This window comes from Elgaria multicarinata, chromosome 21, assembly GCF_023053635.1.
Source record: "Elgaria multicarinata webbii isolate HBS135686 ecotype San Diego chromosome 21, rElgMul1.1.pri, whole genome shotgun sequence".
NCBI lineage: Eukaryota > Metazoa > Chordata > Lepidosauria > Squamata > Anguidae > Elgaria > Elgaria multicarinata.
In genome coordinates this window covers 16,342,501-16,355,761 of record NC_086191.1, presented here as the reverse complement: position 1 = coordinate 16,355,761, position 13,261 = coordinate 16,342,501, and the positions used below count along the sequence as shown (strand labels likewise).

Genomic DNA, 13,261 nt, shown 5'->3' with positions numbered 1-13,261 from the left:
GAAAGGGAGCGGTGCATTTTCTTCTGTTTAGAACAAAGTCACTAAATAAAAAACCCACCAGATTTTAAAATGTCTTTGACATATTGCTTGAATTGATGCGGATATAAAAGGAATTCAGTATTAACTTCATTACAGTTGCATGACAGATGTGTGTGTGTGAAACACGTGCAATTCTTGATATTACACATACAACCTTTTCCAAGAAATAATTAATTAAAGGGCATTCCCACCAAATCTGCATAAAATTAACTTTGGCCAAATTACCCTTCCAGTTTTTGGCAAACAAAATCCTAGCACCCACTGAAAGGTGCTGAACCATCTCTTTATATATGGGGCTCTATTTGTTCACCCACATTGGCCTATTCCCAGTAGAAAAAGAACACACAAGACAGTTTAAGAACTGTCAAGAAAGTGAGTCCTATTATTTAGGTGTGAGAGCATGGAGGGAAACCTTGCAAGACAATGGTGAAACACGAACCAAAGGAGCTCCAAAATTAGGAACACACTGTGAGACCTCACGAAAATGGCATATTACGTGTGTTAGAACTTTACCAGGGCTCATTCTACACTACTGTTTTAAAGCGCTTTATAACAGTTTTATAGCGCTTTAAAGCAGTTAAAGCGCTTTATTTTAAAGCAGTAGTGTAGATCCTGCCCAGTACTTTAATAGAATATACTGTCTTTGTAGTACATAAAATTAAAATTGCTTTCTGTAGCTCTGGTACAACTCACAAATAAATATAGTTCATAAATAAGGAAAGGTTCCTTGAAATAACAAACAGAGAGCAAACGTAGCTGGGGCTGAAGATTAACACACACCCCAAACACATACACACATGCTATTTTGAATGCTAGAATATTAGATTCTACTGGAAGGTGCAAAAAGCAGCTGCAAATAAAGCTCTTGTGAACTCAGTTGGAGCAAAACACAAGCAGCTGTTTATTTGGTAGTGTCAAACATTTTATTTCTTTTAAACAGGTCTATACCTTTAAGGTGACCAAAGAGAGCAGGGCTCTGGAGTGGTGTGGAAGAGGGAAGTTCAGCAGGTGTGATAACTTCATAGAATCATGGAATCATAGAATAGCAGAGTTGGAAGGGGCCCACAAGGCCATCGAGTCCAACCCCCTGCTCAATGCAGGAATCCACCCTAAAGCATCCCTGACAGAGGGTTGCCCAGCTGCCTCTTGAAGGCCTCTAGTGTGGGAGAGCCCACAACCTCCCTAGGTCACTGGTCCCATTGTCATACTGCTCTAACAGTCCAAGTACTGCTCTAACAGGACAAGCTGCAGGTGCTGAAATTCCTTCTTCCTCACAAGTATAAAAGCAGGTGGAGGCAAACTGCTTCCTCTTTTTTGCCTGGTTGCTTCAGTAGGGCAGCTAAAGGGATGGCCCAAATGACTAGGTAGAGAATGCTAGAAGATTGGGAGCAGTGGCAAAAGTGCCACTGGGTCCCACCGGGGCTGAGCCTGCTTGCTGTGGCATTTTCCCATCCTCATTTTTAAAAACGTTGTATAGTCAGGGGGCAGCCAGCTCGTTTTATCATTTAAAATTACATTCTTTTTCTTTACAGCACAATGTTGCTGACTCCTAAGTAAATGTGTTTAGCAGTCATGACGGTGCTGTGATTTAAGCGAATTTAATCAGCTGCACCTTGCTCAGAATGGATCTGTCTATCAGGGTTGGCAAAGTTTTCTTCGTTCATCTTTTTAGATTTAACATAAGAGGAATGCAGACGCTGTCGTTGCAAAGCCTGGATTTGAAGTGGGAGAGAGAGGGACGGATGTGCTGGCTGTGGGCTTCTCGAGTGAAGCCATAGGACCTACCTGTCCAAAGGGTGCCCCTGTGAGGCCACCAGGTTCTAAACATACCTAGCTGTGTCCCACTGGGCTGCTTATTTCCAAAGAAGTGTTCTCATCAAGTGTGACTAAACACCAAATTGCACCCAAAGGGGGACCTCTTGCTTGTCGCGTTTTAAAAATCAAAGCCAAGATTGGAGAAAAGGTTCCAAACCTCGTTGCCTTCCTCCTAGTCTCTAGCATGAGGCTGCTCGAGCTGTGAACATGTTTCGTTCTCTCTGTGCATGAGGCGGTTTGCACATGGCCGGGTCAGGGGCCGCCCTGAGCTGTGGCCACTAGGTGGCTCTGCCTGTGGGATGTTGCCAGAGGTGGAGGCATCTCCTGTCGCGCCTTCTCTTTCTCTCCAAAGCCTCCAATTGCTTCCTAGATCAGCAAGGGAGCATCCGGGGCTTGTTTTCGCCACCTCCTTCCACTGAGCAATGGTGCAGGGGCTGTTCGCAGCAGTCCCTGGGGCCAGTCCTCTCCCAAGGAGAGATTCACAGGTGCAGGGGCTGGGTGGGAGGGAGAGAACGCGACACGGCGTGTGAGTTTGCGTCCTGATGCGCGCTCTCCATGCACATACACGGGGTGTCCTGGAGTGGCGACACTCCTCTTGCGTGGTCTCTGGCTGCATGCGCTAAAGCCATGTGGGTGGCTGGGTGGCAAACTGCAGCAGGGTGGGTGGGCAGCAAGGGCTAATGCTCCTCTCTCCTCCTCGCCCCCCACCCCAAAAGGCTGTGGACCAATGATGGCCCCCACTTCCACCGGGTCTCTCTCCTCCTCCCCCTGGGACATGGCAGAGGCTGCACCAGCGGCTGAGGCAACCCAGGTAAGGGGCTTTGAAGGCTGGGATTAGGAAGGGGCTGGAGAGAGGCTTGCATGCCGATGGCTACCCGATGAAAGCCTTTCTAAAAACCCATGGGGCAGCCCCACTGGGATGCTGTAGGCAGTTCCCGCTGCATCCCTTCTCAAAAAGGACGCCGTAGGCCTGGGAAAGGTGCCGCCACAAAGGGAAGGCAAAGCAATCCAGGGCTCGAGGCAGCCTCCCCCGGTCTGCTGCCTGGGAATTGTCCTCCAGCACATCTGGTTGCGGAAAGTTGAGCTGAACATCTTTGTGGGTCGCTTTTAGTTCACAAAAAGGCATTGAAATGGGGTGTGATGGGGGTGGTTGTAAAAGGGTGCATGGGATGGAGAAAGTGGATAAGGAGGGGGATTTCTTCCTCATTACCTTGGAACTGGGGGGAGGGGAGAGTATCCAGTGGAAATGAAGGGCGCCTGACGCGGGACACACGGAAAGCACCTACGGAATTCATTGGTCCCTTCGATGGCTTTCAAGGGGGATTAGGCGCAGTTGTGGAGGCCTGATGGCCACATGGAACCTCCTTGTTCAGAGGTTGTCTTGGCTGGGGAGCACAAACAGCAAGGGGCCCCCTTTTTCTTCCCCACCCTGCTTGTGGGGGTTCCCAGAGGCTTCCGGCTGCAGGAAACAGCATGTTAGGGCAAGATGGACCCTTGGTTTTGCCTTGGTGCTTAAAGCAATTCCAGGCTGGGAGAGGACTCTGTGTGTGTGTGTGGGGGGAGGATTTTGTGTCCCAGGTGTCAAACTAACTTGTCCAGCTTTAAAGACTCTGCGCCTTAACTTGGTGGCCATTTGCTGCTCTTCCTCAGACATCAAAATGCAATTGCTCTGTCCAACCTCCTTTATTTTATTACATTTATATACCGCCCCATAGCTGAAGCTCTTTGGGCGGTTTCCATCTTCCCCCTCCATTTCCAGGACGGAGAGTCAGGGCTGTGGGTCTTCTTTCAGGGCCCCGTGACCTTTGAGGATGTGGCTGTGTATTTCACGGAAGACCAGTGGGCTCGTCTGGATCCGAAACAAAGAGACCTGTACAGAGACGTCATGCAGGAGAATTACGAGAACCTTGTGTCTCTGGGTAAGGGGGAAGGGGGGCTTCCGGACCCCTCTGATGTCTGCAGCTCAGCTTTGCCTCCTGCCCCACAGCTTTGGGAAGAGGAGCGACTCCCCGATTGTCCAGACGCTCACTGAGAGAGGGCCCCTTCCCTCACAAAACGAGAAAAACGGGTGGTGGTGCTTAGACCACATCCTTTCTCCTTGAGTACCTAGTGGCCGGCTGTGTTACATTCACTGCCCTCAGCTGGTCCCCTGGGCTTCCATGGAGTGCCGGCTCCACATTTTGGAGGGGCCATGGGCCTCCCTCCCTCAGTGAGTCTACCTTCTCCCTGCCATAGTCTCCTTCTCCTTCCCTATGGTTGCTACCGCTTGTTGCAGAGAGCCCGATGGCCAGGGCAACTCTTGCGCCTTCTCTTCACCCCTGTTACCTGAGCCAGAGTGACAGGAAGGAATGAGGAAGCAGGTTGTGAGGGGGAAGAACAGCAGCAGCAGCTGCTCCAGGGCCTTCTTGACAGTGGCCCCTGCAGGGGTGTGGGGACTCAGCAAGTGCCCAACCATGCCTAGCCTTGACTCAAAGGGAAGCCCCCTCTCGCCCCGGGTAATTGGTCCTATATATGCTGAGGCTTGGTTACAGACTTGGTCCCAGTATGGCGTAGGAAGTCAGGGGGCTTCACAGAGAAGGATTTGGGGGCTGCAGTTGTGCAGAGTACGTGCGGACACAGACCTACCCTTGGGTCCCACCTGGGCTACTTTTTCTTTCCGTGTCCCCCCTTCCCCTTTTACTTAGTTATTCAGGGCCCGTACTTGTATATTTTACAACCCAGGAGGAGAATTCTGTGCAAGGGGACTTAACCAAGCAAAGATCTGACGCGCCCTCACTTTGCTCGTTTCAACCCTGGCGAGTCGCTGGGCCTGGAACAGGTTGTGTCCTTCTGGCCACAGATGCCGAATGCCCCCCTTAGCACCTGTCTGTTTCTTCCTTCTCCACAAGTAGAATTCCCACTTCCAAAACCGGATTTGATTGCCCTCCTGGAACGAGGGGAAGAGCCGTGGATGTCAGGTGGCCGCCAAGTCCCGGAGGACAAGGAGACCCCCTCAGAGACCAGCTCAGGTGAAGCAGCCAAGAAACCAACTAAAAGCATCCATGGTTGAGGGTTCAGTGGACGTCCACTGAGATTCCACGCCTACTGGTGTTGTTAACCGTTTGGAGCCTCTACACAGCAAGTACTCAACAGAATACCCTCCAGAATTTCACATATGAAAATAAGGAGATATATAAAAGAACCAACCTATTTTACTACCTCTTTAGGAGCAAATCTTTTGTTGTTCTCTGAGCGGCCACTGGGGGCGCAGGAGGATGATTTTTGATATGTTTAAAGGACAAATAAACAAATGCTTACATCTGCATAAGTTTTAAAGATAAAGACATCAAAATTGGCACAGTAATAGATATTAAGGAGGGCTTTAAGCATACCAAATTTGAAATACCAAAAATCCATTGATTTTTAATGTTTTTTTACATTTCTCCCCCCTAAACCCTTTTCCTGGTATGCAAAGGATCTTAGGAGTGATGCCGCCCAGGGTGTGATTTAGCTAACAACAACAACGACAGCTTTACACTATGGGGATAATTTGAGGGAAACGGGTACGTGGGATGAAGCCTTTCTCCCCTCTCTGAGTCATAATGATTAGAGACCCAAGAGAGAGGCTGAACCCCGGAACACTCTAGCGCACGTGTGTTTGTGTTGCACAATGCATGAAATGGTGAAGAGGCGGCTCCTCCCACATCTCCCCCTAAGACAAAACAGGGGCAGCAGTGCACGGAGGCAGGCAATTGAAAACAGGGCTCTGGAAGCAGAGCCAGCTAGATAACCCACAGACTCCATCGCCATCCTCGTCTGTCTTTTAAAATAGGGTTTCCTGAGCTTGCCCGTTTCCCAGAACAAGCAGGTGAGCAGCAGGGCTGGGACCTTGCAGGCTGTAACACACTCCCCGTTTCCTCAAGTGCTGCCCACAGAGGTGAGACGAGGCCTGGGGCAAAACTGAGAAACTGTTACGGGTAGGAGGGAGGGTGGCGATCCGGGTATGACACATCTTGCTTTGCTCTCCATTGGTTTAAACCAAATTGACACCGATTCCTTTTCCTCTCTGCTGTCGTTCCATTTTTGAGTAAAATCAAACCAAGAGGTTGTGTGGCAAGATGATTTAGAAGGAGCACCGTAGATAATAGGTAGGTGATACTGTGGTTAAGGGAGCTGATTAGGCAAATTCAAGATGGAAGAGGAGGAGGAGGAGGAGGAGGAGGAGGAGGAGGAGTCTATCCATGGTTGTATAGAGCCTCCATGCTTAGAAGGAGTCTATCTCTGGGCACTAATTGCTGGAGGGGGGCAAACTACAGGAGAGGTCTGTCTTCCTGTACATCCCAGAGGCATCTGGGGAAGAGGAGCTCTTATTGTATAGCCCTCCCCCTGTGTACACCACACTGGATTCATAAGCACACCCATTTTGTAATCTGGGCCAGAATTCTGGCAATGTGCATTGGGCATCTAATCTTACTTCTGCCCTGCAAAATCACACACCAGTGGAGAAAACATCTCCGGGGCGCTAGCAGTAATTTCTAAGAAGCGTTAGGGAATTGGTCAGGTTCCAGCAGACTGGAGGAATTTAATCAAAGGGTGTGTAAAGGGAAAAGGTGGATCTGGAAGACGTTCAGCTTCATTCTAATTGAAAGTTTGGTTTTGCTGAAAGTGAACGAGTAAAACAGCGAACGTGAGCAACTGCCACTCATGGCTACTTAGGGTTAGAAAACTAGGAGAACCTCCCAATTCTAATTCTTGGGGAACTGGTGACGTTTATCCCTATCTCTACGGCATTGTCCATTTATGATTTGCCAAGGAAGAATTATTTTGGTGAGTGGTTAACTCACATCATATGACAATATGGATGAGATTAGGTCCTTACTTTCGGACTGCCGCACATTTATTACATATATATTTATTACATTTTGAAAGGCCAGATTTGCTGTTCAGTTTTGGAAATGTAGGGAGGAATTCCCAGGGGGGTTTAAGTGGCTGATTGTTAAGGTAATGACATATACTAGGAGTGTTGTCTTTTACTGCATTTCACATCATACTGTTTCTACAGTTTGTTGCTGGAAGTATTTAAAATCTTTTTTGACTGATCAATAAACTACATTGAACTGAATCTATTCCTGGGGCAGAGGGAGGGGAATCACGATGACTTGTAATAAGCCAACTGATGAATTCTGAACAAATTAGCATGAAGTTTGGAGGCTGCTGGGAGGGTAAGTCTGTTGTTGTTGTTTTAGTAACAGATACATTCCAGGATTGTGTTCGTGTGGAAACTTCAGCTCTTGCAGATCATTAGAAATGGAGCAGGCCTTGAATGTCATTCTCGCATCTTTCTGTGTGACCAGGGTTTCCTGGGATGGTCTCCTGGCTCGTTAGAGAGGAAGAACCCTGGTTCCTGCACCTCCAGGGCTACGAGCGAAGACCCGTCTCCTCCAAAATGACTTGGCACTTACTGAGAATGGAAGAGACCCCTGGGGGCCGACCGAGGCTGGGTGAGAGCTCTTCCCGTTTGCTGCACCCTGTTTTCAGCTTGAGACCCTTCAAGCATTGCATTGCTTTGACCACTTGTCAATGTCTCCTGCTTCCCTGCAGTTTTGCCCAAAGAGGCAGGTCCTCTATCATTTCCCAAGGCCACACTCTCCCTGGAGTGAGAACAGAAGCTCCCCGGCGGACAGTTCACCGTTTCCGCCATGGGAATGGCTCAGGCCCTGTTCTCTTTCTTGGCAGATGGCCGGGTGGCGAATGAGGACCATGGAGAGAATTTTCAGCAGAAAGATCTTGAGGTGGAGGAGCCACGTGGGATGGGACGAGGGGAGCCTGCATGGCCTGAAATGGGTACGAGTAAGAGCTGTCCAGGGAGGTGATGGTGAAGGACTTCAAGGGAGAGCAATGCACAGAGGTGCAGGATATTGCATGCTAAGCCTCATCCTGGGTTTTTTGGGTTAGATTTATGCCAAACGTCCTTAGATAATGACTGGAACGTTTTGAAGTTGCGTCCTTTCCGAGATGACATCTGTCCCTCTCAGAGACAACCATTTGCTCTCTCTCTCTCTCTCTCTCTCTCTCCAGGTGACAGGAAGTTGGTCAGCTCAAACAGAGAGAGAAAGCACCAATGTCCAGAGTGTGGGAAAGGGTTCCACCGCAAATCAAAACTTGTCGAACACCAGAGAATACACACAGGAGAAAAACCCTACTCCTGTTTTGAATGCGGGAAATGTTTCCGGGTTAGCTCGCATCTGATCACACACCTGAGAATCCACAGAGGCGGTGAGACACTTAAAGGTCTTGTTTAACATTAGCAAAGCTGAAAGTCCAGAAGAACTAGCCGTGGTGCAGGAGATGTACTCACCGCTCTTTACATACTTGTAATCTGTGCAACAAGCCTGTAATGTAGTCCAGTGTTGCGATCCCCATATTTCAATGACAGGGGGACTCAGAGTAGCCCCCCTCAAAATCGTAGGCCCATGCCAACTGGCCCCACTGCCCCCCGCCCCGCCCAGCCCTGTCCCTGAGGGGGGAGGCAAGAATTGCAAACAAGGCAACCAGTTCATTGTGCCCAGAGGAGACGCTGTCCCCCCAAGCGGACATTCGGATCGATTCCTCTGCCTTTATACACCCACAGGTGAAGATCCACTAAACTGGAAGGTTCTGGCGAAGAAGCACCCATGCCTTCTGTGTGGCAAGGCCTTCTCGGTCTCGTCTTCCCTCATCCGGCACATGAGAGTCCACACGGGGGAGAGACCTTACCAGTGCCTGGAGTGCGGGAGCAGATTCAGTCAGAAGTCCACGCTCACTATTCACCAGAGAACCCATCTGGGTGAGGAGGAGGAGGAGGAGGAAGAGGAGGCTCTGACTGGTCTCCGTTTGCACCAAAACCAAAGCGCCCAGTTTTGTAGAAAGGAGGCCCGCTTTTGGCACCTGCCTAAATACATCGTAGGGATGTATCCCAATTAGTTCCTTCACCATGAGGACTAGAAACTTAAGACAAAAATATATGAACCATCCCTTTGATGCCTGCTTATGGGTTGTATGTTTGGTGAAGATAGTATGAAGGGGAAGAGGCCAGAGTTGGTTGGTTGGTTTTAAAAAAGTGTGTCTTTGTTGTGTGTGTTAAAAGACAACACTTCTCACCGGTAGAGCACCTGTACATTGCATGCAAAATGTTTTGGGGTTAATTCCTGGCGTCTCAGGCAGGGCTAGGAAAGATCTTTATTACTCTGAAACCCAGGAGAGCTGCTGCTGGTGGTCAGCGTAGCCAGTCCTGACCCAGGTAGACCGTGGCACTGACGCTGCACCACACAGCTTCCTATGTGCCATTTGTTTCAACGAAAAATGCCCTTCTGCAGGATGGGGTGCGTGGCATGCGACAGCCACTGGTTTGCTGAGTGTGCCTTCCCCACGTTTTGTCTGCGAAGTGGCCAGGGTCAGTCTCGATGGCTTCTCTTTCACACGTGTTTCAGTCCTACTTTAGGGGTGCCTCCTTAGCCTGTATTTACTCTTCCCCCCCCTCTGGACAGGAGGAAACTTGGGCGGGCAGCACTTAATTGGGTCCGCTGGCGAAGCGAAGACAGCAAATTGGCCACACAGGCCTAGCTGGGCAAATAAACTGGCCACAACTTTGACTCTTCCTCCTCTGCAGGAGAGTTGAGGGAGAAGCACGCGTGCCCCCAGTGCGGCAAGGGCTTCACGGAGAAAGCCGGCCTCGTAAGGCATCAGCGACTCCACACGGGGGAGAGGCCCCACGGCTGCTTTGTCTGTGGGAAAAGGTTTAACGACAAGGGGAACCTCGTGAAGCATCAGCGGATTCACCGGGGTGAGGAAAGCACCACGACCCAACGCCGTTGACCTTCCCAACGTGGACGTGGAAAACCTCCCTCGTGCCTGCCTTGTTGCGTGGCTTCCTGTCTCCTTGCTGTCCCCCCCACACCTCCAAGCCCCTTCTGCCCCAGTAGAGGGCAGAGATCTTCTCTTGTGCGTTCCTTGACCCTCTTTTTCCTCTGCCATTGCGACATCCGGAAGGAAATGGGGTGGGGAAGATTAAAAACTGAGTTAGGATCGCACTCCAACCCCTCTTACATCTCCAAGTTGCTGTACAGAGTGATGTATCTGGCCCAAAGAGTGTTCTCCCAGGCCATACAATTCCCTGTTCCACTTGTGAGAAAGGATGTGTGTGTGTGTGCCCACATTACCTCCTGCTTCTGCTCAAATGTCTGTGGTCGAACTTTGCATTATCTTCTACTGCATTCACTATATTTCCTTCTTTCACTTCCCGCTTTCCAGCTAAGACTTCCTCTCCAAATATAAACATCCCCAACATCTACAATCCATCACAAAGACATAGCAGAAGATATTAGGGATCCATGGGCCATGGTGGCACGCGTGTTCTGAAGTGGTTGGGTTTGTGGCATTTAGTACATCTTTGGTCATAGCCTTGTTCCTTTTCGTAATGGATGCTCCATTTTCAATCTCTCTGGCTGCTGAGAGATGAGCAGCCCTCTCCTTCCTATAGGACGAAAGAGGGTTCCTGGGGGGACCCGAAGAGGCTGGGCCTGTAGGTTGCTGGAGTGCTGGTGCTGGCTGAGGAGGGGGCGGCACCTTAGCTATTAGTCCACCACTCTTGTCCCCAGCTTCCAGCTGCTGATGAGTGCTTTGCTACCCAGGAAGAAGGTCTTCCCTCCTAGCCAACAGAAACTGGGTGGCCTAGATCACCTCCCTTGAGAGGTGGTGGAGCAGCCGGCGTGAGATCCCCGTTCTCTTCCCGACGGTTCCTTTCTCATGACCGCAGGGCACGATCCAAATTGCACAACTGATGATGACGGAGCAGGCAGCGGCAGCAAGTGGGAGAAGAAACACCCTTGCCCGGAGTGTGGGAAGAGGTTTTATCACAGATCGGAGCTCAACACGCACCGGAGAACTCACACTGGGGAGAAACCCTACGAGTGCCCCGACTGTGGGAAGAAGTTCAGTTGGAAGCAGAGCCTGATTAAGCATCGGAGAGTCCACCTGGGTGAGGCGAACTCAGCCGCATGGCCCCAGCAGGGACGATCCAGGCCCAGCAGGGCTCAGGTGGTGGGCGCTGGCCCTGAGCTTCTGGCTCTACCAGTCCCCACCCGGGCGGAGGGTGCATGGGCCCTGGTTCTCCCCCCACCCCTAGCAGCAATGCAATCCACTTTGGCTCCTGGCAGCAAGGGGAAACGGGGAATGAGAGGGGGGTTTTGGTCTGGGCAGGACCCCCACGTCGCCATCTCTTCCAAAGGTATTTCAGTCCCTTCACCTCTTTGTTCTGCATGAGTGATGTGACCCTTGGCTCTGCCTTGTCTTTCTCGCAGAAAGTGATTTGGTAATAAGACATCCCTGCCCTGAGTGCGGGAAAAGCTTCGTGGAGAAATCAAACCTTTTGAAACACCAGCGAATCCACACCGGGGAGAAGCCTCACGAATGCTTCCACTGCGGTAAACAGTTTGCTGCCAGGGGAGCCCTGGTTATCCACGAGAGGATCCACACCGGAGAGAAACCCTACGGCTGCCTGGACTGTGGCAAGCAGTTCGTCGACAAAGGGAGCCTCGTGATCCATCACAGGATCCACACGGGGGAGAAACCCTTCGAATGCCGGAAATGCGAGAAAAGGTTCGCTCAGCCCTCGGGACTGGCTCAGCACCGGATAACGCACCATGGTGAGGAAAGGGTCTCCTCGGCCCCCAGGCCGGCTATGCCGAATACATCACCTTGTTCATCTGTAGCCTGGCCTCTAAAGTGCTTGGGGTCCAGCCCCAGTTTGTAGTATCCTCAAATGTGATAAGCACCTCGCCGGTTCTGCCATTTCAGAGCTTGTTTTGCCCCAGAGTTTCCCTTTTGCTCTGGCGTATTTTGCAGAGGGGCTTCCCTTTCTGATTCCTGTCTTTCAGCGTTCCCTCCCCTCCCCTCCCCTCCCCTCCCCACCAAAGGGGTTGACTTGTGCTTGTGTTCTGGTTCCCCTTCCAGCCGACGGCGTGCGGAAAATGCACTCCTGTCCCGCCTGCGGCAAAAGCTTCCACGTGAAATCGAAGCTCGCGAGGCACGAGAGGACCCACACGGGGGAGAAGCCCTACGCCTGCTTCGAATGCGACCGAAGGTTCGCCGACAAAGGCGACCTCGTGAAGCACCGCAGGACCCACACGGGGGAGAAGCCCTTTGGCTGCTTGGAGTGCGGGAAGCGGTTTGGGCGCAGGGAGCACCTCGCCAACCACCAGAGAGTCCACTTGCGCCACGAGGCCCCATGCCTGCCCCACCTCGAGCTGGCCGGTGGGAAGGTCTCCTCCGAAGGATACCCGAGCGCCGTCTCATTTGGCACCATCCCTTGGAGGACTGGGGGAGGCGGCTCCTCTCCCCGGACTCGTCTGCCGTAGGCGCCACAGCCTCCCTTACTCCTGCCCCATTCTGCCCCATTTCTAATGCAGCTTTAGCAGTCGACTGCTGGTAACTGCGTCATGGGGTGGAAGTGATCTCTATGCGTTCTTTCCTAGAGAAGCCTGTCGTGAGCTCTGCATCAGAAGAGAAACACGGCCTGCCCTGTGCTCAGGGAAGGTGGCCTGCATAGCATTCTACTGTTTTAGGACCAGGAGAGAGAGCAAGCAGGCGATCCGTCAGGTCCCATTTGCACAGAACACCCTCCCCGTCGTTGGCTCAACTCCGTTCACCATGAGCAGGACAGCCCTGCCCGCGAAGCAAAAATGCTCCAGGTGACTCATACTGCATGGGACGGACGGACGGATGGAAGGGTGGTGGTGGTGGGAGAGAGAAGCTCACCACATCAGTAGCCAGCCTGATCAGGAATCATAGAATAGCAGAGTTGGAAGGGGCCTACAAGGCCATCGAGTCCAACATCCTCTTGACTCTGATGGCTGGGCACGACACATGTGCAGAAACACACTGGGAGTTGTTTGCACCCTCTCTCTGCCACGCAGGCTACCGTGTTTAGCTGTCAGGGAATCCAGCCACAGGGTGGCATCACTCCTAGCCCCCTTTTCCCGTCCCCTTTCCCCCCTCCCCACCAGCAGAGGGAGTAGATCCTCCGCTCTTTTCTCTCTTTACAGGCATAGAGATTTGGTGGGTTTCTCTTTGCTCCGGGTCCTTGGCTACTAGAATGAAGGTCTCCATTAAGTCAGATTCGTGCACAGTAGATCTGAATGACTCCCCATCCCCCCTTTCTCTTTTAGGTCATGAGTTGTAGCCTGTTCGGGTAATTCCTTGGCCTGGTCAGTTTGCCTTGGCTGTTAGCATTAAAAGAAGTTGCTATACAAACATATGCACTCTGGTTTTGTGTGTGTGTGTGTGTGTGTGTGGTGTACTGCCTACCTCTCAGAATTCCGCCTGTCCTGCAGCTATTTAAAGGCATTCGAGCCCTACCTCGACAAAAAAGCTGGCAGCCCTTTTCTGGCAC

At 51.4% G+C, this 13,261-nt stretch overlaps 1 protein-coding gene across 2 annotated transcripts; it reads left to right on the top strand.

The window, feature by feature from the left end:
* The first annotated feature begins 2,244 nt into the window (after nucleotides 1-2,244).
* LOC134411877 (zinc finger protein 436-like) lies at nucleotides 2,245-13,039 on the top strand. 2 transcript variants are annotated; one of them, XM_063145573.1, is made up of 12 exons: nucleotides 2,245-2,339; nucleotides 2,571-2,665; nucleotides 3,647-3,773; nucleotides 4,743-4,862; nucleotides 7,188-7,334; nucleotides 7,570-7,677; nucleotides 7,912-8,109; nucleotides 8,465-8,659; nucleotides 9,482-9,655; nucleotides 10,628-10,849; nucleotides 11,172-11,516; nucleotides 11,824-13,039. In XM_063145573.1, the coding sequence occupies exons 2-12, from the start codon at nucleotides 2,582-2,584 to the stop codon at nucleotides 12,225-12,227; spliced, it is 2,124 nt and encodes a 707-aa protein (XP_063001643.1). In that variant the 5' UTR covers nucleotides 2,245-2,339; nucleotides 2,571-2,581; the 3' UTR covers nucleotides 12,228-13,039. The 2 variants fall into 2 exon arrangements, with proteins under 2 accessions (XP_063001643.1, XP_063001642.1); XM_063145572.1 differs by having other exon boundaries at nucleotides 2,270-2,339; nucleotides 4,746-4,862.
* The last annotated feature ends 222 nt before the right edge of the window (nucleotides 13,040-13,261 follow it).

What these genes read in the sequence shown, in the direction of transcription:
- LOC134411877 (XM_063145573.1), top strand. Translation starts at nt 2,582, where the DNA reads ATGATGGCCCCCACTTCCACCGGGTCTCTCTCCTCCTCCCCCTGGGAC. An exon ending in CCCCTCAGAGACCAGCTCAG is followed by an intron (nt 4,863 to 7,187) that starts GTGAAGCAGCCA and finishes CTGTGTGACCAG; the next exon opens with GGTTTCCTGGGATGGTCTCC. An exon ending in GCACCGGATAACGCACCATG is followed by an intron (nt 11,517 to 11,823) that starts GTGAGGAAAGGG and finishes TTCCCCTTCCAG; the next exon opens with CCGACGGCGTGCGGAAAATG.